This window comes from Carassius gibelio, chromosome A6 (assembly GCF_023724105.1).
Source record: "Carassius gibelio isolate Cgi1373 ecotype wild population from Czech Republic chromosome A6, carGib1.2-hapl.c, whole genome shotgun sequence".
Classification (NCBI taxonomy): Eukaryota; Metazoa; Chordata; class Actinopteri; order Cypriniformes; family Cyprinidae; genus Carassius; species Carassius gibelio.
This window is the reverse complement of record NC_068376.1, coordinates 20,151,056-20,172,824: the sequence shown is the minus strand read 5'-3', so window position 1 is coordinate 20,172,824 and position 21,769 is coordinate 20,151,056. Positions and strand designations below refer to the sequence as shown.

General features: G+C 36.5%; 1 protein-coding gene across 5 annotated transcripts in view; it reads left to right on the top strand.

Moving 5' to 3' along the window:
• The window catches only part of LOC128015647 (microtubule-associated serine/threonine-protein kinase 2), a 120,216-nt gene that overhangs the window by 86,442 nt on the left and 12,005 nt on the right, over positions 1-21,769 (top strand). For 2 of the 5 annotated variants that reach the window (XM_052599676.1, XM_052599680.1), the window contains 8 exons: positions 6,375-6,466; positions 11,909-11,984; positions 12,561-12,581; positions 14,029-14,107; positions 14,984-15,138; positions 18,493-18,568; positions 19,180-19,389; positions 21,663-21,764. In XM_052599676.1, coding sequence (XP_052455636.1) covers positions 6,375-6,466; positions 11,909-11,984; positions 12,561-12,581; positions 14,029-14,107; positions 14,984-15,138; positions 18,493-18,568; positions 19,180-19,389; positions 21,663-21,764 — 811 coding nt within the window. The remainder of the gene's footprint in view (positions 1-6,374; positions 6,467-11,908; positions 11,985-12,560; positions 12,582-14,028; positions 14,108-14,983; positions 15,139-18,492; positions 18,569-19,179; positions 19,390-21,662; positions 21,765-21,769) is intronic. The other 3 variants (XM_052599677.1, XM_052599679.1, XM_052599678.1) reach the window with 3 other exon arrangements.

Genomic DNA, 21,769 nt, shown 5'->3' with positions numbered 1-21,769 from the left:
TTTCCACTTAGACAAGCATTTTGACCAAGAAGTGCACTTGACCACTCATGCAAGCATTCTTCACAGAGTAAAAGCACAAAGTGTTTGACGGGTGTGGGTGTGTGTGGGTGTGTGTGTGAAGCTGTTATAACTCACCAGTCTCCTCTTTCCCCATCTCGGGGTGTTGCTGAACTAGCTGCAGTCTAACACCTCACTTGTCACCTTGCAGGACTCCACTATAGAATATTCCCAGTGATATCATGTCTTGATGAAGTCTGTGTAACGTTACAAATTGTAAATATAAAGAAAATGTAAAGCTGAGAAAAATGGCTGCACACCTTCTCAACAGTAGCTTTTTAAGCCCATGTGATGCTGTCATAGGCACTGCTGGGTATAATAATAACAACTAAAGACCCTTTATCTCCCTTTACGCCTTCTTTCCTTTCCATCATTCTCTTCATCTGTGGCCCCATCATCTGCCCTTATCATTCTGTCTAACTTCAGCATTCTCATTGTAGTCACTCCCCATAACATTTTAGTCTCTCTGTGTGGGTGCATGTGTGTGTTTGTGTGTGTGTGTGTGTGTGTGTGTGTGCGCGTGTATGCGTGCAAAAGTTTTTGAGTCTCTCATGAAACATTCAGCAGAACCAATTTCATATCATTCAGATTGTTAAATTTTCCTCTTCCTTGATGATATGGAATGTTACATGCAATTGATTTCTCTCTTTCTCTTTTTCATCTTTTTTTCTGCACTCAGTATAGCCTGTCTCTGAGCAGGTCTCGGTCATTGAGTCATTGTGTTTAGACAGTGGTTGATGGTTGTTTACATTTTAATTACCCACAAAGCAATGCTACAGGCAGCATAATAACTATAAATGTGGCACCTTTGGGCCACCATATTTCCGTCTTTCCAGAAGAATATTACTCTAATTTGAAATGAAAATGACTGTGCACAATATTGATAGTACCTTGATTACACAAAGGAAGCTTGAGGTGGAAAAAAATATTAGATAAAATATTATATTATGCTCGCCAAACCTCAAATCGGGTCAACCTTGTTATAACAGAGGCAATGCATGTGTTATTTCCTCATTTCCCCCTCTCAGCCTGTCCACAGTGTTGATTGGGGTGGAGCACAAGGCTAGCAGGTGTTTGCTCCTAATTGCAGTGTTCACTATTAAGTGGCTCCTGGCATCTGCTCATGGCAAGTACACCATTCAGCTCATGGCATTTGGCAGTGTGCGTCCTAGACCAAAAAAACAGACTCTTTTCCAGTCCATGAGGTGGATAATCATCTGATATGCTGAACAGCAGAAATGTTTCCATAGCATTTTAACTACTATTATCAGGATCTTTTCTGTTCATGCATGTTTGTTTGTACATTTAAAAGTGTATTACTTACCATCTGTTGAGGCATATCAATCTGTGCACATACATAGTTGTGTTTAGACCTCTTTAGAAGGCACATATGGCTTTAAGTATATAACACATAACCTGTTGACTAAAGCGTAGAGACAGCAGCAGGTTCATAAATATACTTCATGTTTACAGTTGTTAATTGTATCTAAACATAAACAAATTCTTCCAAACCTAATGTGTCATTCAAAACAGCCCACAACAATTCCAGTCACACTTTAATTCGTTTATATGAAGCTTAATTAACTCAAACAAACTCCAATGAACACGGACGAAAATGTAAACAAGTAGGTTTGCTAGTGAATAAAATTGACATTTCTTGGTGTTTAGAAGTCGGGGGAAGCAATTCTCTCTGCAATTACTGTACTTACAAGATAACTTTCTTTTCACACATGTGAATCCTACACAGCTGCTCATGTTATTAGCATGTAAATTGTACCAGCCATGTTTTCCCCCTTTTTATTTACTTATGATGGAATGATGTTTTAATGAGAGTGTGCAGCTCTTTTCAGCATCATACCTCCTGGAGTTTCATTGCCAAGCTCAGTTTATTCCAAAATGCACTTTCATTTTATTCATTATTGCTGATTCATGTCAATATCCACCCACACACTCACCTATAAACAATGTGAAATGTTCTGGACAACAGCTTCTTATGCATTCTCATTCTTATTCTTATCAGTTGTGTTAAACTTTAATGACAGCACTGACAAGTTGTGGCTGTTTGTATACAATAAGTGCTTGAGTAAATTAAATGTCTTTAATGAAAGTGCCTCTTTAAATATAATTAAGAAAAAAATCTTATTCTTAGAGTCCACATAGCCATTTGCATATACTCTGCATCAAAAAGTGTCAGTTTTGTAAATATATGTTGGTTATGTATCTAGTCAGAAAGACTCATGGGCAGCAACATTGAGAAGGGGTTAAAGGGATAATAATGTGTGGCATATATATCCGACGTTATTGTGATCAATCCATGTTGAGAATGTAAGCAGTCTTCTGAGCTCGTTGATAAAAACCAGTAAAATGGCTTATTAAATGCCACAATATAAGTCTCAAATGTTACAAAAAATATACAATAAAAATGTCTAAATAAGCAAAATCAAAATGTGAATAAATCGGCGATAGTGTTCATATGTTTTTGATGCAGATATGCAAATGGTTATGTGGACTTTTTAAGAATAATAGTTTTTTTCTTAATTAGATGTAGATGTTTATTGCATTTACATTTACATATTACATTTAGGTTATTACTGAATTACAGTTCAAACTGAAATAATATTAATCATTGCATATTGGTAAAATGGAAAGTAGTGGGTTTTATTAACTTGCTTTATCTGCTAAAGATCATATAACATACATTTGCATAGAGATCCATTTTTTTATATTATATTCATATTTTATAGTCTTTATACTTTTATCCCATTGTATTAAGTCATTGAATGGTCTCCATTGTTAATATTAGCATAAATATGATGAAGACTCATTAATATTGCAGAATGCTTGGCACTGGTTTGAAACAAACAGACTGAATGAGTGCACACTGCTGTTAAGATGTTTTTTTGCAGAATAAATAATGCAGTATAGTGAATAGGGGATGTGAGATGTCTTGATCATAACCATTTTTAAGCATTTTGCGGTCAGCGTGCACATGGCAGATAACATCACAGTGCTTTCTGATGTCTTGTTCACCTAACAATCCTTTTCCAATAAAATCTAATCTTTAAGCCAGCACCAATAGAAATCTTTTCTTATCAGCCACTTTAGAAGAAATGTCTTTCTTAAAGTATTAATGTGCCAGTGTTAGCTTGTGAGTCATCGATTTTCTCCTGGTTTCTTGCTTTTCTTCTTCCTCACACCCATTGCTTTCTCTTTTTCTCCATATCTCCTTCTGTGACTCACTTCTAAACCTCCGTTACACACTGAGTGATGGCTGCCACTGTGAACGTGGCACAGGTCTCTGCTGTGATAGTTACTCTTTCTGGAACACTGTTTGTACCAAAATGCATTCTGCAGTTATCAAGAAAATTACCAAATACTTTTAATTTCATTGTCATGGAACATCAGTAACATACTGTCCAATGTGTGAAATGCTCAACAGCCAAGGCTAATTTTCTGCAATGTGAGATACAGATTTCAGTTTTTTTACACAGCCAAGTAAATAATAATAAAAAAAAAAGTTTTTGGACATTCAGTTGATTTATTGCCTCATATACCAAAATATCAAACAAGGGACATTCATTTTCACATTTCAAACGTTTAGTTCTGAGACTAGCTCTGTTTTCACTGGTGTTCCTCAGGGCTCAGTCTTGAGATCGCTTGGCCTCCATTCTAATTTGTATGCTGATGATATGCGGATATTTATACATTGAAATTATGATGCTCATGACACTGCTTTTCTTTCTGACTATATTGTGGCGATAAAAACATGTATAAATTATAATTTTCTGTGTCTGAACAGCGTTTTTTTTTTTTTTTTTCAAAGTTATGCTCATTGGTTCCTGTTATCCAATTTCTAAAGCTGGTTCTCTGACTTTCGATGACTCTGTTTTGGAAATCCAGAATAGAGTGAGGAACCTTGGAGTTAGTTTGGAGATATTTGTCAATGTTTGCAAATAGATTAAATAAAACAGGACAAAATTAATCTTGACCAACTATTTATCATTATAAAGATCTAAGCCTCAAGCATCGATGACAGATTGCTTTTTTTCAATGGAAAGCTTATAAAATATGTATTTGCTAGATTTGTGTAAGCAGTACACATCAAAACATGAAGAATCAAAACACAGTACCAGATTTATCATAATAGCGAGTAATAAACACATCCACAGCTGTAAATTCCAGATTAGTTAGAAAGGTAAGGGTCCACTGAATGACATCTCATAGAGCACATTTAGTCTAACGAAGCAATAACATTGTAATATGGATGATATTTCCTTTATGTTGCAGTTTTTCAGGGACAGTATTGTCTGTGTCCGTAATGGAATAACTCACACTCAAAAACTGCTTTTTGTTAGTAAACAAATAGCATGGTTTTGTAACATACAGTGTCACTAACATAATGAGTTGATCCACACACAAAAAAAGTCAAAGATAGGAAGAAGATTTTTTTTTTTTGTAATTCTGGCATTCTCTCGTGACATGTGCTGTGATGCATCTGTATAACAACACCATATAACGGCACATCGTGCAGCTGCTGAATCAAGGAAATGTGATTGTGTTAACGTGTGACCTGTGTTTACCTATTATGAAAAATAAACCATAGCAGAACCCTGACTACATTTTATGGTTTGTGATGCTAAAGAATATTTCATGACGTCTCAGACAACTGTAAATTTGTGGCTACTGTGGTTTAATCATAAACGCTATGGTTAACTCATATTTATCATCCATATTTATTATGTCAATTCAGATGCTCAAAGCTCAAAAAATGTATTGTAGATTGTAGATTCAGCAGTGGCATGATGTCTTGTAAAGGCCACAGCTTGCCTTTCTGATTGCTCAGCTATGTGTGCGTGTATGTCAATATTTTTCTCACACTGTATTAAGGAGTACTCATCCCTTACTTTTCACTACACTGCTTTCCGTCTTGCAATTCTGAAAGCTCAGCCAGTCATCTCTCCTCTCTACAATGGAGCGTGAGGATGTATTGTCCTAGCTGGAAATCCCAAGGTTCATTTGAGCTGAGCTTTAGGTGGCCGTTTTTCCCCCTGTCAGTTTGAGCTGGAGGCTTTTACCATTTACGGCCAGAGAAAAGAGAGCAGATATTTCTGTGTGCTTTCATCCTCATAAAATGAGACAGGTTTGTGTGACCTGAATTAGACAATGATCATCTGACTCCACTGCCATTTAGAGTTCTTCCATACATTGCTGTCTGTAATCTTTCTGAATGGGCATACTCTCAGATTCAGTATATTACAATGTCTTAACTCTGACCTGTTTTTACATTTGGCTCATTCTACAAATAATCCTCTTAAAGGGACACTAAGTAGGAATTACTCCCATCTAGTGGTGAAATTGTATTTTGCATTCAAACTAATTTTGCTCTCCAGCGCCTCGCTTTTTCAAATGCGCGTTGCATCTACAGTAGGCGATATGTACCAAAAAGCTTTGACAGGATGTCTTCTAATAACACTTCGTCGAGTTTTCCTTCAGGTAAACAGGTGTGTTATTTAAAAAAAACTGCAACATGACAACTAACAAACGAATGTTACAGTATGAATTACTGACTGTGGAAAACATGAAATATTGTAATTAGTAGTTATGTCTTCTTTATTCGTTATATTTTCTGAATTATATGCATTGTTAGATATAAAAAAAAAATATTATAATATAGATTGTAACACTGACTTACCTGTCGAGAAGAGAACTGGCCACTTCAGCGTCTCTTTTGAAATCTCTATCCAGCATTAGCTCTTTCCACCTAGAAAAAGCTTCCCCGACATTAACTCTTGTTTTCTGTAATCTACGGTCACGTTTCCTTTTACGTTCTATTTTTGACTGTTTTGGTGACTATGTTTTCTTCTCCTGTGGCGCGGCATATGTATGGTCCATAATAAGAATGCAATCCAGACTTTTAAACTTGCCGGTGCAGTTTCAAGCGCCTCTCACTGATCTGCACCTGCGTTTCTGGCTCTGACCGAAAACGCGTTGTGGAAACGCGTTGGCTTAGTACTTTTTGTCCCTCTCTGCTATTATAGTTTTGCAAGATGGCGGAACTACATGGAAGCCTCTGTCGACCTACCCGTCCCATGTATATAAAGATAATAAAAAAGGATTAGTTTAAACATTGGCATAGGTATTTGTACACCATTGAGGGCATATTTATGAGTAAAAATATTGATTTTAGATAATAAAATACCTAAAAAGTTACTTACTGTCCCTTTAATTGTTTTTGTGCCATCTATTTAGTCATTATTATGCATAAACGTGTGAGACAAGTGTTCATCCTGAATTTTGTTTTTGGTTCTTTTCTACAGCTGTCGGACCAGCAACAGAAAGAGTTTGATAGTGACATCCAGCACCTCCCCTACTCTGCCTCGGCCCCATTCACCACTGCATGGACACCCAGGTAAAAGATATACCTCTCCCTCCCCCTTATTCAAGATGTGTTTTAAACCATTTTGAGCTGCATTTGATGCTCCCTATGTAAAGTCTGTTCCAGAAACTTTATGCTGCCTTACAAAAAACTTTGATTGCGATTTTTATTTTCATTTTTTTGCAAAATTCAGCCACTTTTAAGGTGTCTTTTTCTGTTAGAATGCTGTTTTATAGGTAGCTGGCTATGTAGACTGTGGACATTTTACTAGACTCTGGACCAGAGCCATACAAACAGCACACACTTCACAAGTTTGCTTCACATGCTGTTTGTCTTGTTGCACAGAAAATTATGGAAAGCTGTGTGGCAGCTGTTCGCTAAATATTACATTATATCTCCATAGCAACAATCACATCTCAGTTTGCCATAGAGTAATTCTAATGTGGTGCAGGGATTTCTCATCTAATTCATGGGCATTATGAATGGATTGACAGTTGACATTTTCTAATACAAATTCTCTGTATGCCTCCTTAGGGATTGGCAGATTTGTACTTTCCATCTTGTCTGAAATACGTCATTCTGAGTTTGAAAATCTTCTTATCAGCCTTTCCCTGTAAAACATGAGGCATAATCAAATCCATGTGTTATACATACACACAGACTAGACAAGTTGTGTATGAAGTTGTGTATGAAGTGGTGAGTTCATTGTCAATGAGAGTAACCAAACATTTTTATTTTACAAAAGCACAAAAGACAGTTGTTCTAATGGGGGCGTATTTGCTGTTTAATTGTCCTCTACCTGTGCATTTAAATAACATGAAATGATCATTAAAGTAGCCAATACTCTATGTGGATAATAACCCAACTGTTAAAGGATCATGATTTAGATTGTTAATCTGAAGAACTGCTGTGAAAATAAGCTAAAGAGCATTTCTAAGAAGAGTAATTCACAAAATGTTTCATAAGGAAAGAATCTATGGGTGGCCAAAAGAAGCCATTAGTCAAGAAAAGCGATGTGAAAACATCAGGGTTTTGCCATAAACTATTATACTGACCCATTAGTGATGTGGGAAAGATACTTTGTGGTCAGTAGAAACCAAGGTATACCTTTTTAACTGAAATGCAATATGATTTACTTGGTGTAAAATCTAATATCTAATACAGACCACAAAACACTATATCTACAGTGAATTATGGTGATGGTAGTTTCATGCTTTGGGCACTAGGCATTTTATTAAAACAGAAGGAAGAATGGATGGTGCAAAATATGTGGAATGCTTCAGTAGATCCTCTCAGTCCACTAATAAACTTGGAGTTTGAAACATTTCAACATGGCAGTGACCACAATCACTAGTCATTGCTTTAGTTCAACTTATTAACATTAGTTAATTGATTATTTTATTAAGTACAAATGAATAATACAACTATGCATTAAGTAGTGTTAGTTTATGAATATACTCTTAATAATTCACATTAATAGTTAACTTTACTAAATTCTTTAAAATTGTTCATTGTTAGTTAATGATACATAATGCATTAACTACTGTTAGCAAAACTAGCCTTTTTGTAAAATATTACAACTTTACATTAAAAAAAAGCCACAGAATGAATATTTTCAGTATTTTGTTTCGAATATTGAATATGGAAAACAATATTTGTATGTATTTTTTAAATGTTTTATAATTATAAAACTAATTATGATAAAACAAAAATCAGTACGGTATATCAGAGATTTGTCATTCAGAAAACCAAGAGAATGGTTAAGTACTATGTAACACTTCAGTTGTCACAGTAATGCTTTAATAAAGCTGAAGCTGGTGATAAAACACTTCGTAAAAGTGCTGCTGCTCCAGTGGGTGTATCCCTTGTGTCACTTCCACACTGTGGAAAATCTGAGCAGGAAAGAGAAATGGAGAGATCAGCTGTCAAAACCAGCAGGCTTGCTCTCTTTCTGTGAATGTGTGTGTGTGAAGAGAGAGAGAGCGATGACTAGATGTGTGTTTATAACTGATGTTAGGTCACGAGCACACGTAAAGCACACAGATCATGTTTACACAGTTCAGCAGGGCTCTTAAAATGATAAATAATGTGCTGCAGTCCTGATCATTGAAGTCTGCTTGACAACCCCATCTACTCACTAAATTACTGGATTGAACAACCAGCATACACAGTAGAGTGTGAAAAAAGCCAATAGCTTAGTTTAATACCACACTATAATCGTAGAATACAGATTCAGGGTTATTATAATGATAATATATTTTGCAGTCTCGATGTAACCCACATGAGTTTAAAAGGAAACACTGATTGTGTTGTCCCTACTGCATCACTTGAATCTGTGTGCTTGCAATTTTGAAATGACCAGGCCTAAAATGGAACATTAACCCAAACGCGGTTTCATTTTAAGCACTTCAAAGCCATTAGCAGCATTCTAATGCGGCTGCCAACAGAAGCAGCACAGAGGCTAAATCATTTCAGACTCAACAGGGGGTTTGCAGTGCCACACTGCACTCATTACAGTTGGTTTCAGGAAGCTGTTTGCTAGTTTAGGACACCAGCAGCACAAGAATTAAATACTGCAGTGCTTTGTGAGGTGTCATTACTTAAGACAAGAAGAACTCACTACTACTGAGATCCTGCTGTTTGTGTAAGCATATTAAATAGATTTTTATAAAAAAAAAAAATAATAATAATAATAATAAATCAATGTGTGAGGGTAGAACAATCTGATTTGTTATGTATTTAACCGGATATGTATATATGGTTTAGCAGGAGGGTAATTTTAATTTTTAACTTTTTTGCTGGCCTGCTACCTGGCTAAAGCAAAGCCTGTTGACCTTTGTCTATTCGAGCTCTTAATATCCCTACATATTTATATTATTACTATTATTATTTATTTAATTAAAACAAATAATAAATACATTTCATACCGTTCTTTAATATTATTTATTTACTATTTTATTTTAAAAAAATTATGTTGTTGTTATTATTATTATTATTATACATTCAAAGAAGTTTGGACTTTCACTCATACATTTATTACCATTAGTATTTTAACACTTTTCAATGCAAGTGTCACAACATTTGATCTATATAGTAATTGTATGTTTTGGTCCTTTCTGTATATTACTTTATATTGTGCAATATATACATTGATATTTTGAGTGAAGGAAGGACAAAATGAGCATGCAGTTATGAAGAATGCCGAGTTAAAATGACTAAAACATTACATGAATTCCCCTGTGTTCACATGAAGTCACATTTTTATAAAATCAACATGTTTATTTCCACATATGAAAGTTGAAAATGTCAGATTCAGTGTGAATTTTCAGACTATCTTCCAAAAACCTCATCCGTACCACATTCAGCTGTGGTGTGAATGTAGCATGTGTGATTCAACAGGGTGCTGACTGGTTGTCTTCTCTCAGCTGTGCATCGTAGGAGAGAGTGTCTGCATCCCTTCAGTGAACCCTTCATCCACTACAGTCTTCATGATGAAAAATAAGCTGGTGCTTCACTGTGTAGCACACCAGTGTGCCATTTCCCTCTCTCTCCGTGACTGGATTCTCCTTTAAAAGAATGCATTTCTGTGACGGATCCACATTGCTCCGTGTCCCTGTCCAGCTGTGCGCAGCTGTTCATACAGTCACTTCCTGACAAGGAATTATGCTCTCATTAATATTTAAGATTTGGCATAGGCCGCTTGGTGAATGCATTAATGCATGATTAATGCATGGGGGATTGTGGCCCGAGCCATACCACACAGTCCAGATTGGAGTGCCCCATTGTTTGGATTGACTGGATTGATTGATGATACTGTATCTGTGCTCATTAATTCACAATAGTGGTTTTTAGATAAAATGTTCTCATTTTTATCTAGTAAAATGAGTCATAGCTGTCATGTAGGTTTTAATCTATTAGCTATACTCTTTATGCATTTCATCTTCAATTTTGATGTAAAAATGTACCACACTGTGAAAAAGCCCTTATTTGAAATCATCTTGCCATTTAAATACCTCTGGAATAGAGATAAAGAATGTGTTCTTAGCAAAATCCCCTGAATATGATTTCAAGCTTCAGTTAATCAAAAAAGGATTAATTGCTCATGGTCTGCAAATCATTAAATAACCTTCATTATGCAGTATCACTGCACTTGAGTTATTTTTGATGGAAGGGGCTGTTGTCTAAAGCACTTAAACACTGTAAGTGCCTCACTCTCTAAGCAGTAATCTATTCTCCATGAGCTGTGCAGAAGAATAGGAAAGATCAAAGTGTGTTGTATCCCTGTATCTCTGCTCTCAACGCGCCCTACATAAGAAGCCCACCCTTCTGAAGGGCTTTGTTATCTTATAAGGGCTTTAAATCATAAAATAAATGGGAAAGATCTGCAGAAAAGAAGACCTTAGGGTAATTGCGTTTACTTATGATGGAAAATGGGCCCTATTTTAACGATCTGAAACGCAAGTGTCAAAGCGCGAAGCGCAAGTAACTTTGTGGGCTGGTCTCGGCGCTGTTGCTATTTTCCCGGCGGGATAAATGGCTCTTGCGCCCGGCGCACATCTAAAATGGGTTGGTCTGAAGTAGCTTCATTATTCATAGGTGTGGTTTGGGCGTAACGTGAAATAAACCAATCAGAGCGTCATCCAACATTCCCTTTAAAAGCAGGTGCGCAAGTTCCATTATGGATTGCTATTATTATGGCGTATTTACCAGGCGCACGCCAGGAGCGGTTCACAGCCGAGGAGACTGATGTTCTTGTAAGAGCAGTGAAAGACAGAGAAGTTGTGTTGTATGGGAATGGGAGAATAATTAGCCTGAATAATTTGTAAACTAGATTTATGCCTATTTTTTTCACATCTTCGTGTCACACCACAATGATTTCCGTCATCTCATGTGTTAATATTTTTTTAGTGTAACAATTTATGATTTGCAAAAATAACTGTTGCATCTGTGTAGATTACATGAGCAAAGTGTATGCGCGTTGTGCACGCTATACATTATGGTCAAGCATGCGCCCTTAAAATAGCAGAATGAACAACGCGCAACGCGCCACTGACTTTAGACTAGGTTTTTTCTGGTCAGTGGCGCAATTGTTTAATGGAACAGCAAAATAGCACCAGGGATTGTTTGCGCCGGAACACGCCTCCTTTTTTGCGCTGAACCGCCCAGGGAGCGCAAGTTCATTCACTAGTTTAGCGACGTTCTTCTGTGGAGGGAAAAGTGCGCTTTGCGCGGGTGCAAAATAGGAATGACACATGCGTCGGTGTACAAAGTCAATTGCGCTGGGTGCAAGATAGGGCCCAATATGTTTCTCTTGGTGAAGTATGAAGTAATTGCATGATTATTTCGACAGTTATTTTTTACAGTCTGTTCTAATAATTGATTGAACTTAAAAACAATAAAACAATAAAGTTGTAAATAATGATTTTTGATTTTTGTAAATAATTCCCTAAATGTAACATTTTTGGTCTCTTTCAGGAAGCAGCCCATTGGACAGCCCACGTAATTTCTCTCCAAACACTGCAGGCCACTTCTCTTTTGTGCCAGCTCGCAGGTGAGTGAAGTCAAAGGTCAATCTCCCACAGTTAGTTTATCTTATATACAACATTTCATTGTAAAATATTCCACATTCTGGCAGTGAGTTTTAATAAAAGTTTTTACAGTCTTTTTTAAAATGTTTGCAAATTAAAGTTTGAGCTAGTAATATATATTTGCTCTTTTGCAAATATTGTTGTCGTAGATTGCTTCTCATGTGCAGGTTATTAAGCACCCCGCTTTCAATTAATTTGTAATATCCCATAATCCTTCACTGTGGCTATGAATAATGACACCAAGAATGTTAATGAGTGAATCTGAATTGGTAACTGAGCAGCAAAAGATGGTAATGTTTTAACAACTGGGAGAGAACACGCAGAGCTGATGACCCCAGGCTTAATTAAAAGGATTCGTTTGAATGTCAGCCATAGAGCAAAACCATTGAGTCAGCCAGTCCAAAACACTCGTGGACCAACAGTGCCACCTAATGGACAAAGTACAGCTCTCTAATAATGCAAAAGGTTTTACAGATAAGAATCCAGGGAGTTTTCTCACAGCAGCATTGCTTTTTTATGCTTTATTCTCTTCCTTACAGCCATGGACACAGGGCCGACAGGTAATATTTACCAACTTCTCAATACTTACCCAGTTCTCTTATAACATCATTTCCTGTGTATGCTTCAAGCATGGCTGTTTACATCAACCATCATGTTTCCATTTAATTAGAGCTGACAGTCAAATCTGTTTAAAAACATCTCAGACAACTTCATTTATGTATCGGAAAGCTAAATTATTAATCATCCCTCCTCCATCAGCTGGCTGGATACAAACAGCTTGACTGTGTGCTTCGAACAAATAATTGTAATATTGTAGAATTTAAAATAACTGTTTTCTATTTCAGTATATTTGAAAATATAATTTATTCCTGTGATAGGGGAGTTTTCAGCAGTCATTACTCCAGTCTTCAGTGTTACATAATCCTTCAGAATACACTGTAATATGCTGATTTACTGGTCATGAAACATTTATTGTCATTATGATCAGGGTGGTAAAGAGTTGTGCTGCTTAATATTTTTGTGGAAACAGATTGTTTTGTACACAGATGGTTAAAAAAATTCCAAAGGAACAGCATTTATTTGAAATAGAAAACTTTTGTAACATAAAAAAATTCTTTACTGTCATTTTTTATCAATTTGATCCACCCTTGCTGAATAAAATAATTCATTTATTTCAAGAAAAAATGAAAGAAAAAAAATCCTGAATGTGTTCATTTGGTTGTCTTTGATTGGTATTCAAATCATTACAGCCTTGTTTACAGGTATGTTTTGCTCAATGCTCATTGCAATCAGTGGTCAAACAGATTAAAGTTCCTTATTTTGTCAATGTAAAGGAACACTGACAGTCCGTTAAATTGTATATGTTAGTCATCATTGGTTAATGTGCTTGAGTGATAAGTGAATGTATAACTAGCCATCATGCCACTTAAGGCAAATTCACACTGTGCTATTTGCATGAAAAGGCTTCATACAGTATTGTTCAAAATAATAGCAGTACAATGTGACTAACGTTTGTACAAAATAGTTTTGAGTTTGTACAGTCAACGGCAGACACTGCTATTTTTTTGAGCACACCCCTTTCAACTAATTGCCCAAATGCACAGCCTTAAGAGCGTGCATATCATGAATGCTGGGTCTTGTTTGTTTTCTGACAATCTACTGCACCTACTGGAAACTTGTTTGACACGTAGCAATAAAAAATATTCTAAAAAGCTGGATTGTTCTGGTTAGTCACATTGTACTGCTATTATTTTGAACAATACTGTATGTGTATCTGCAATAAAAGTACATGTAAGTTCCTGTGCAGGCCACTTAGCCACTATTGCAGATGCTTTATATGGCTCTTTTATGCAAGGCTTATTGAGCACGGTTGAATGTAACAATCATCTTTATTGTTTATTGTTCAAATGTCAGATATTGTGGACATTTGAATCAGTGTTGCTTTTATTGTTTTCACAGTGATTTGTAAAGAACACATTTTCACCTTTCCCTCATCCACTCTTTTAGGACTGATGGTCGTCGCTGGTCTCTTGCCTCTCTGCCATCCTCTGGCTATGGAACAAACACCCCAAGCTCAACAGTCTCTGTGAGTGTCTGCATGTGTCTGTTCTCATGTTCTTTCTGTAGTCCCTCTGTGATGTATCAACCCCCAGATATATCCATCATTGTCTGGTATTGCATTTGATCCCAAGCCTTAATTTACCCAGAAGGTTTATCCTATTGACCCTGCAGTGGGATAAACTCTAGGTACAAAGCAGCTCGATTTAGCCTGAAGTGAAGCCAGTGCATTCACTTCAAAAGAGTTCTGTCCCTGAAAATTGACTGTAACTCAGTCTGGTTGTTGCTTTCATTGGGGACTATGCTCAAATTGCATAAGCCCCGTTCTCTGCAGAAACATAAAAATACATTTTCTTTTTAAGGCACATTTTTATTCTAAAGGCTGCAGAGCTTTTATTCAGCACTAAACACTAGGGGAAAAAAATCTACTGATTAAGAACAAATGTCATCTTGTTAATTGGGTGAAGCTCATATTCTGAAATGTCCAGAAATTATATTCTAAAGAAAATGGAACCTATTGTTATGGTCATTGAGATTTTTTACAATGTGACATTATTATAATGGCAATTATCGTTATGTATTATAGTAATGAGAATGATTTATTTTATAGTACTAAAGTAATAAGAAGTTTAATAATGTCACAATGCAAAAAGGCTTAATGATCCTAAAATTAGGCTTTACTTTCTTTATGAAAAATATCATTAGTAACTAATTCTGAGTTTAAATATTACCTGGACATTTTCTCAGTAGATTATATATATTTAAAAAAAAATGTATCTAAATAAAAAATTTATTCAAATTACCAATCAACAACATTATGCCAACTAAGGCAGCTGATTGACAGTCAGGGCAGCCAATGCAATGCCTTCTATCCTTGTAATCCCTCCCTCTCTGCTTCTCACAGTCATCATGTTCATCTCAGGAAAAGCTGCACCAGTTGCCCTTCCAGCCCACTGCAGATGAGCTGCATTTCCTCACCAAACACTTCAGCTCAGAGAGCATCACGGATGAGGATGGGAGAAGATCTCCAGCCATGCGGCCACGCTCCCGCAGTCTCAGGTACAATCACTTACAGATTCCCATTTCACAGCAATCAAAAGTTGCCCTTCAAGTGAACATGACGTTGTGAGTCTGTGATGTCAGCTGGGCCCTCAGGCTCCCACTCTTAAATGCCAAATCTTGAGCTCTGACAGGAAACTGCCACACCTCATTCTCTAGACTTTTGACTCCTCCAAGGTAGCAGACATGTTATTCACCTGTGTGCCCTTCACATTGATGCATCGTCACTCCTCTGCCTTACAACTTTCTTTATGCTTCTCTCTGCCTGTCAATGTGTCCAAGTCATATTTCACCCCCCCCCCCTCAAAAAAAAAAAAATCTGTAATTGCTTTTTTAATCATTATATACAAGCAATAAAAACTATATATATATATATATATATATATATATATATATATATATATATATATATATATATATATATATATATATTTTTTTTTTTTTTTTTTAAAGTAGTATTTAAAAATGTCCAAATTCATCTTTGTTGTTGTGAACGAGGGGGAATCTATGTAGTTGTTATGGAAATAATATCTAAGAAATATGTCACGCTATCCAAAGCCTTTGTGAAATATACAAATATGCATAGATTTTGTGTTGACCTGGATTCATCTTATCTACTCTCTTTCACCGCAGAAGAGTTGTATGATTACTCTAGTAGTCACTCGCACACTTCTGCCCAGGACCTGACAGACTGAATTCTTTCTTCTTCAATGCTAAGAAAGAGACCTCCTTCATGAGCATCTTATCTGTAAACACATCTCTCTTCCTCTCTCTCTTTTCCCCTCTGGCTCTTTCTCTCTTTCTGTTAAGATGACTTATTCAGGAAACACTGGCTTTGCCTCTTTTAGTATCTAGACACACTCAGCAGGGGGTTCAGCACTCCAGAATTAGATCCATAAATATTGGATGAGGTAGTGTGGTTTGCAGTTGCCACATCTTACAGATTGCATCTTCCCAGGATTATTCATTTCTACTGTTGAAAGAAGGGAGAGAAGGATAAAACGACTGGATGGAGGGGGAGATTAGGTAGAACGGGTTAATGAGAGATGTGTTAATGGAGCAGTATTATGCTAATTTCACGACACTATAGACAACAGACACGCAGAAAGAACTGACAGGGACGTTTCTTAATGCAGTGGTCATTGACGGTTTTCCATCGTTCTTTCTCTTCACATCTTTCAACTCACATTCAAGGAGTAATGAGCTCAGCGTACAGTGGTCACCATCCATCATCCATATGTCAAATTAATTGGTAGCAGTAGCTGGAGATTAGAATATTATTGGAATAAAGAACTCCGTGACAGAATACATTGGTCAATTTCTGGATTCCTTCTGGCTGGCCAAGCCATTTTTTTTTATTGAAATTAATATGTTAATTCTAATTAAACTTGCACATAATGTAAAATCAGAATGTCTGAAATGACTACAGTGGTGCATGTGGCTTTGTTGGTGACGTCATCCAATTGTGTGTGTTTGTGTTAGTGCAGACCACTCTATCACAGCCAATTAACTAGCTGATTTCCCTGGTTTCCAGCTCCGAGGCACATTTAGAGGTCGTTTCTGTGCTCAACTGTGACACATTTACACACTCTCTTCCCCTCCTCTCTCTCTAGCAGTCCCTTCCTTTGTTTGGCTTTTGTTCCATGTGATAGTATCTGTCTTGGTGAGTCTTCACATACTTTTCAGATAATTCTTTTGTTTATAAAGAAAGTACGAGAGGTGAGTGCTTGTACAAAAATCAACACTATGATGTTGATAAAGAAATCCTTATTAAATAATTATGTTCTGTATGTATGTATATGTGTATGTATGAATACAATATAGACATAATGGACTACCGGGCTAGAAACAATTTCTATGTTAAATAAATACATTTATAATAATATCTAAAATTTTATTTATTAATTTATTTTAAAAGTATATATATATATATAATTTTTTTTTTGTTTTTAACTGTATTTTTGATCGAAGACATGCACCCTTGGTGAGTGTAACAGACTTCATTAAAAAAAATTACCCACATGGAAGTGCATTTTTCACTTCAGAATCTTAATGCAGGTGATTGGGTGTTGTCTGCTTCAGGTTTATGGAATGCTGAAAATTCTGACATAAAGCATTTAACATTTTATAGATTTTCATATTCGGACACAAAAATCCAAATTCCTTGGAAAAATAAAGTTGTAACAGATTAAGTAGGTTTCGTACTTAGAGTTGAAAATTTGTTCAAATATTGTTTCTCTCTTTTTGTACTTCTATTTCTCTTTTTTATACTTTCTAACATATGTGAACACTTTATTCTTTTTTTCCCTTTTTTGTTTTTACCCATAAAAAAACTCATAAGAATACTTGTCCTTTCCACTTATTTCCAGTATGTTCCTGCACAGAACATCTATTTCAATTTAATTTATTTGACTTAAAAATATAATGAGAATCTTTTTACAAGGTCATTTCTCAAAAACGTGATGATTTTTAGGGCTGCAAGGACATAAGAGAAAAATAATCGCATTCACTAATTATCATCTGTATAAATGCAGAATGTTATTGTGCCGCAGGAAGATCACTGTTATTCTATTTAATAAGAGAATCGCTCTAAGGTATTTTCTTTCTTTCATTTTCCCTTGTCTTTTCTCTCTACCTCACTCAGCGGGGGAAATATTCTTAGTGTGATTGTTAATGCAGCTCCCTTCGGCTTCGAATCAGTCTCTGTTAGAGTTAACCTTTATCACAGCCGTGGTCAGATCGTAATGTTTGATTGAAATGGCTCTCAAGTAAGTTGTAGATTTGACTAGAATATTTCTCCCTTCTCTTATTGTTACTGACAGAGCTGTAAATGAGCCAATTTAGTGTATGTGTGTGTGTGTGTGTGTTGGCGCATTTCTCAACAGCACCCTGGAGGTTGATCAAATGTGCTATGGTTAGTATATATTCATTCAATCAGGAGGTCTAATAAGGAGCACAAGCCTTCGATTGATGACTTAACAGCATTACCTCATCCTTAAGGTCACATGACCTGCTTATCTTTACTAACAGGAGTGACTCATGCGGTCCCAGCTGTATCTGTAATCGTTGTCCCTGACTGAAATGCACACATACTCACTTATCTACAGAACCTGTATCTCTCAGTGTTCCCTCCGGAGTGTTTCTGATTGACATGAATGGCTATGTCAGAAAATACAGGTGCTCCAATCTGTCATCAACATTTAATTACAGGTATAGGCCAACAAGCAACATCTGCTTGAAGGAAGAGGGACATTGGAGTTGAAAATATATGATTGGTTTAAAAATAAATAATGAATAAGTCCCATTTTTTATTTATTTTTTACATATTTTGTTTTTATTTATTCTCGTCTTTAGCCCTGGACGCTCACCCATATTATTTGACCATGAGATCGTCATGATGAACCATGTCTACAAGGAGCGTTTCCCTAAGGTGAAGTCTAAAACTCATGAACTTGCACTTGGATAAGTCTCATTTTCACACAATACTTTTTTTAAAATTGCTTTGCCAGAGCATCAATACACATAGCGAAAGAAAATATTTATTATTATTATTATTATTATTATTATTATTAATAAAAATTAGAATGATAATAGAATAGTAACTGTATATCATATAAATATATTAATAACAATAATAATAGTAATAATAATTTTAAATAATTAAATAAAAAGTATATTAAAAATAAAAATAAATAAGCTTGTTTAACATAAAAAAATTGGCAAGACTCAAATTACCATTAATGTGTACAGACAATAAATAATAAATAAACCACTCTCTGTTGCTTGATATCTGTAAAAAAAATAAAATACATATACACACACACACAGAGATATGCGTGTTTTATCATTGCCTATATGCATAATATAAAAAAAAATCATACTTGTTTTTTTAAATAAAAAACAATTGAAAATAAAAAAAAAAAAAAAAGTGTGATTGAATAAATGTACAGTAACACATTGTGGGTGGCTGGTTGCCTCTCTTTCTCCATGGCTTGGCCTTTGTTTCAAACCAGCCCTTACCAGGACCCTTCTATCCCACAGGCAACTGCTCAGATGGAGGAACGGCTGGCTGATTTCATATTCTCCTCAGCTCCTGACAAAGTCATGCCTTTAGCTGATGGCGTCCTGAGCTTCATCCACCACCAGGTCATAGAATTGTCTCGGGACTGCCTGGACAAATCCCGTGAGGGTCTCATCACCTCCCGCTACTTCTATGAACTACAGGAGAACCTTGAGAAGCTACACCAAGATGTGAGTATGCAAAGATTATCCCCATGTGGAGAGTATGTAGGAAGTTGTCTGCATTTATTTCAAGGGTATTAACTCCTTGTCATGCAAGGCCTTTCTTGTGGATTCCTTAATATAAATCTATGTCAGCCAAAGTGGTGATGTCATCACATCAGAGAAGAGGTCATCTCTATGACAGCTGGGCTGTCACAAACAACTCTTGTGATTTTTGGTTCCCTGACGATTTTTTTTCTTCTGTTGGGTCTGTGGTCACCTGTCACATCTGCATTAGCCAGGATACTGATGTCTTGATTAGTTCAGTCACAGTGCCTCAGGGGCAGCGTTATGACTGCCAGAGGTCCCATTCCAAATCCACAAATCATGTGTGCAGGAATGTACCAGAGTGTGTGTTTGTTGTGTAGGGTTGGAATGGGGGTGCAGCACCTTCCTGATTTTAATTTCACACTCCAGTAACCACCACTGGTAATGGATGAGTATCCCAGGCACCCAAGAGGAGGGTGCGGGGAGCGAGAGACAGAGTGGGAGAGAGAGAAAGGGGGGGGAGTGAGAATGGAAGGTGGGATCAGGTCGGGTTTTCCCCTCTTTCGGTTGGTGGTCCATAACCATCTTGTTGCTGTTGCCTGCCAGAATCAAAAATGCGCACATCGTGATCTCATGCAGTCGCCGAGCTATTGCCGCAGCCATACTTGGCATTCAGGCGAGTACGGATGATATCATTCAGCCCGAGTTAATTGGCTAATTTAGTTTGGGAGCCGATGGTGACAGGTGGGCCAGACGGGGATCGTGGTATAAACTGCATCTTTAGCAGGTGTGCTCCGAAAAGCATTTCCGACTTCTCCATTTAACGCTTCTCGCTCTCTCAGAGGATGTCTTGCGTTTCGTGGCAGAGGCGGCTGGAGGAAGAGGAGGTTCTTCAGCAGATTTTAGAGTGCTGGGAGCAGAGCACGCTCAGAAACCATGTGGATCTAACAGTTGAGTTCCTGATTGTTTTTACTATGCAGAGTTGCGTTGAGTCAAGGTCATAGTCTAATAGAAGCTGTTTTATGTTGTTGAATTGTGGACTCACCTGTGCTATGACAATTTCACATGCAAAATATGGACTGTAACTAGAATATTTTTATGCCTGATAATACACCTGTTATTGTTTACTTTAATCAAATGGATAATTGTAGAAGGATTTTAAATATTTGTCAGTTATAGTATATTACACTTTAAACCGAATTTAGTCCATAATGTAAAGGGATGCACTGTTATTAACATTCTGGGTGATACCAACAATATAATACAAATTTTTATTATATGACCGTGATTATAATTCTACGCTATTTTGTATTGAAAAATAAATAAATAGGTCAAAAATATATAAAATGTTCAATTAAATGTCCTCCAATATATATTTAATATTGACCAATACTAATAAATAAATAAATAAAAACCACTAATATTGGCTCATAACTGATATGGCACAGGTATATGTTCCACTGTTCCAATCTTCCTCTTTTTTTTTTTCCATAAGGTCTTTCACTATTGCCCTGCATTTTTCTTTGTCCTCGTTTATAGGCTTTATTTATTAAACTGGACATTTGTCTTTTTAAATGATGAGTCTATATCATTCAGTCTTCCATGGTAGCATCATTAAAAACCACAGGAGCCAATCTCAAGGCCGGGTCACTTAAGTGACCTGGCTATCACCATGATGTCTGGGCCTAGAGGAATCCTGAGGATCTTCTATCGACCTTTTGTACGCTTGACCTTATTGACTTTATGTATAGATTATGTATAGAGTATCTCATTTCATCTAGTTTAAGGTGTGCTAAACCAAATCACTCCGTCATCGTTTATCTCTCACTGCTGATACTTGTCTGTCTGCAGTGTATTTACTCAGTACAGAGGCCTTTTATTATCCTGAGTGTGCGATTCACTTGCGGTTTCATTACCTGTATAAATAATTCAGAGGCTGATTAGACATCCCCTGAGGTGGCAGTGCTGTCTGTCAGAGATGGCTCTATTACTGTCAGCCGGCTGTTTAAACAGCTACTGCTCTTCTATTGATGAACTCTCTCCTTTCTGCTCCTTTTACACTCTTCCTTTGTATGTACTCTTTTTGTACGCATAATTTAACCTATCCCTCATCGTAGTGCTTTGAGTGTCAAAAATCTCGACTGATATTGCTTCCGATATCAGCATCTTGCTCATTCGTCACTGTGTAAGCAGAAGGTCAAGTTAGGTCAAGCTATTTCAAATCTGTTTTTTTTTTTTTCTTTGTTTGTTGTTAGGCTCATGAGCGTTCAGAAAGTGGGGAGGTGACATTTGTCACCCAGCTGGTTAAAAAGCTGATGATAATCATCGCCCGACCCGCTCGTCTGCTGGAGTGTTTGGTAAG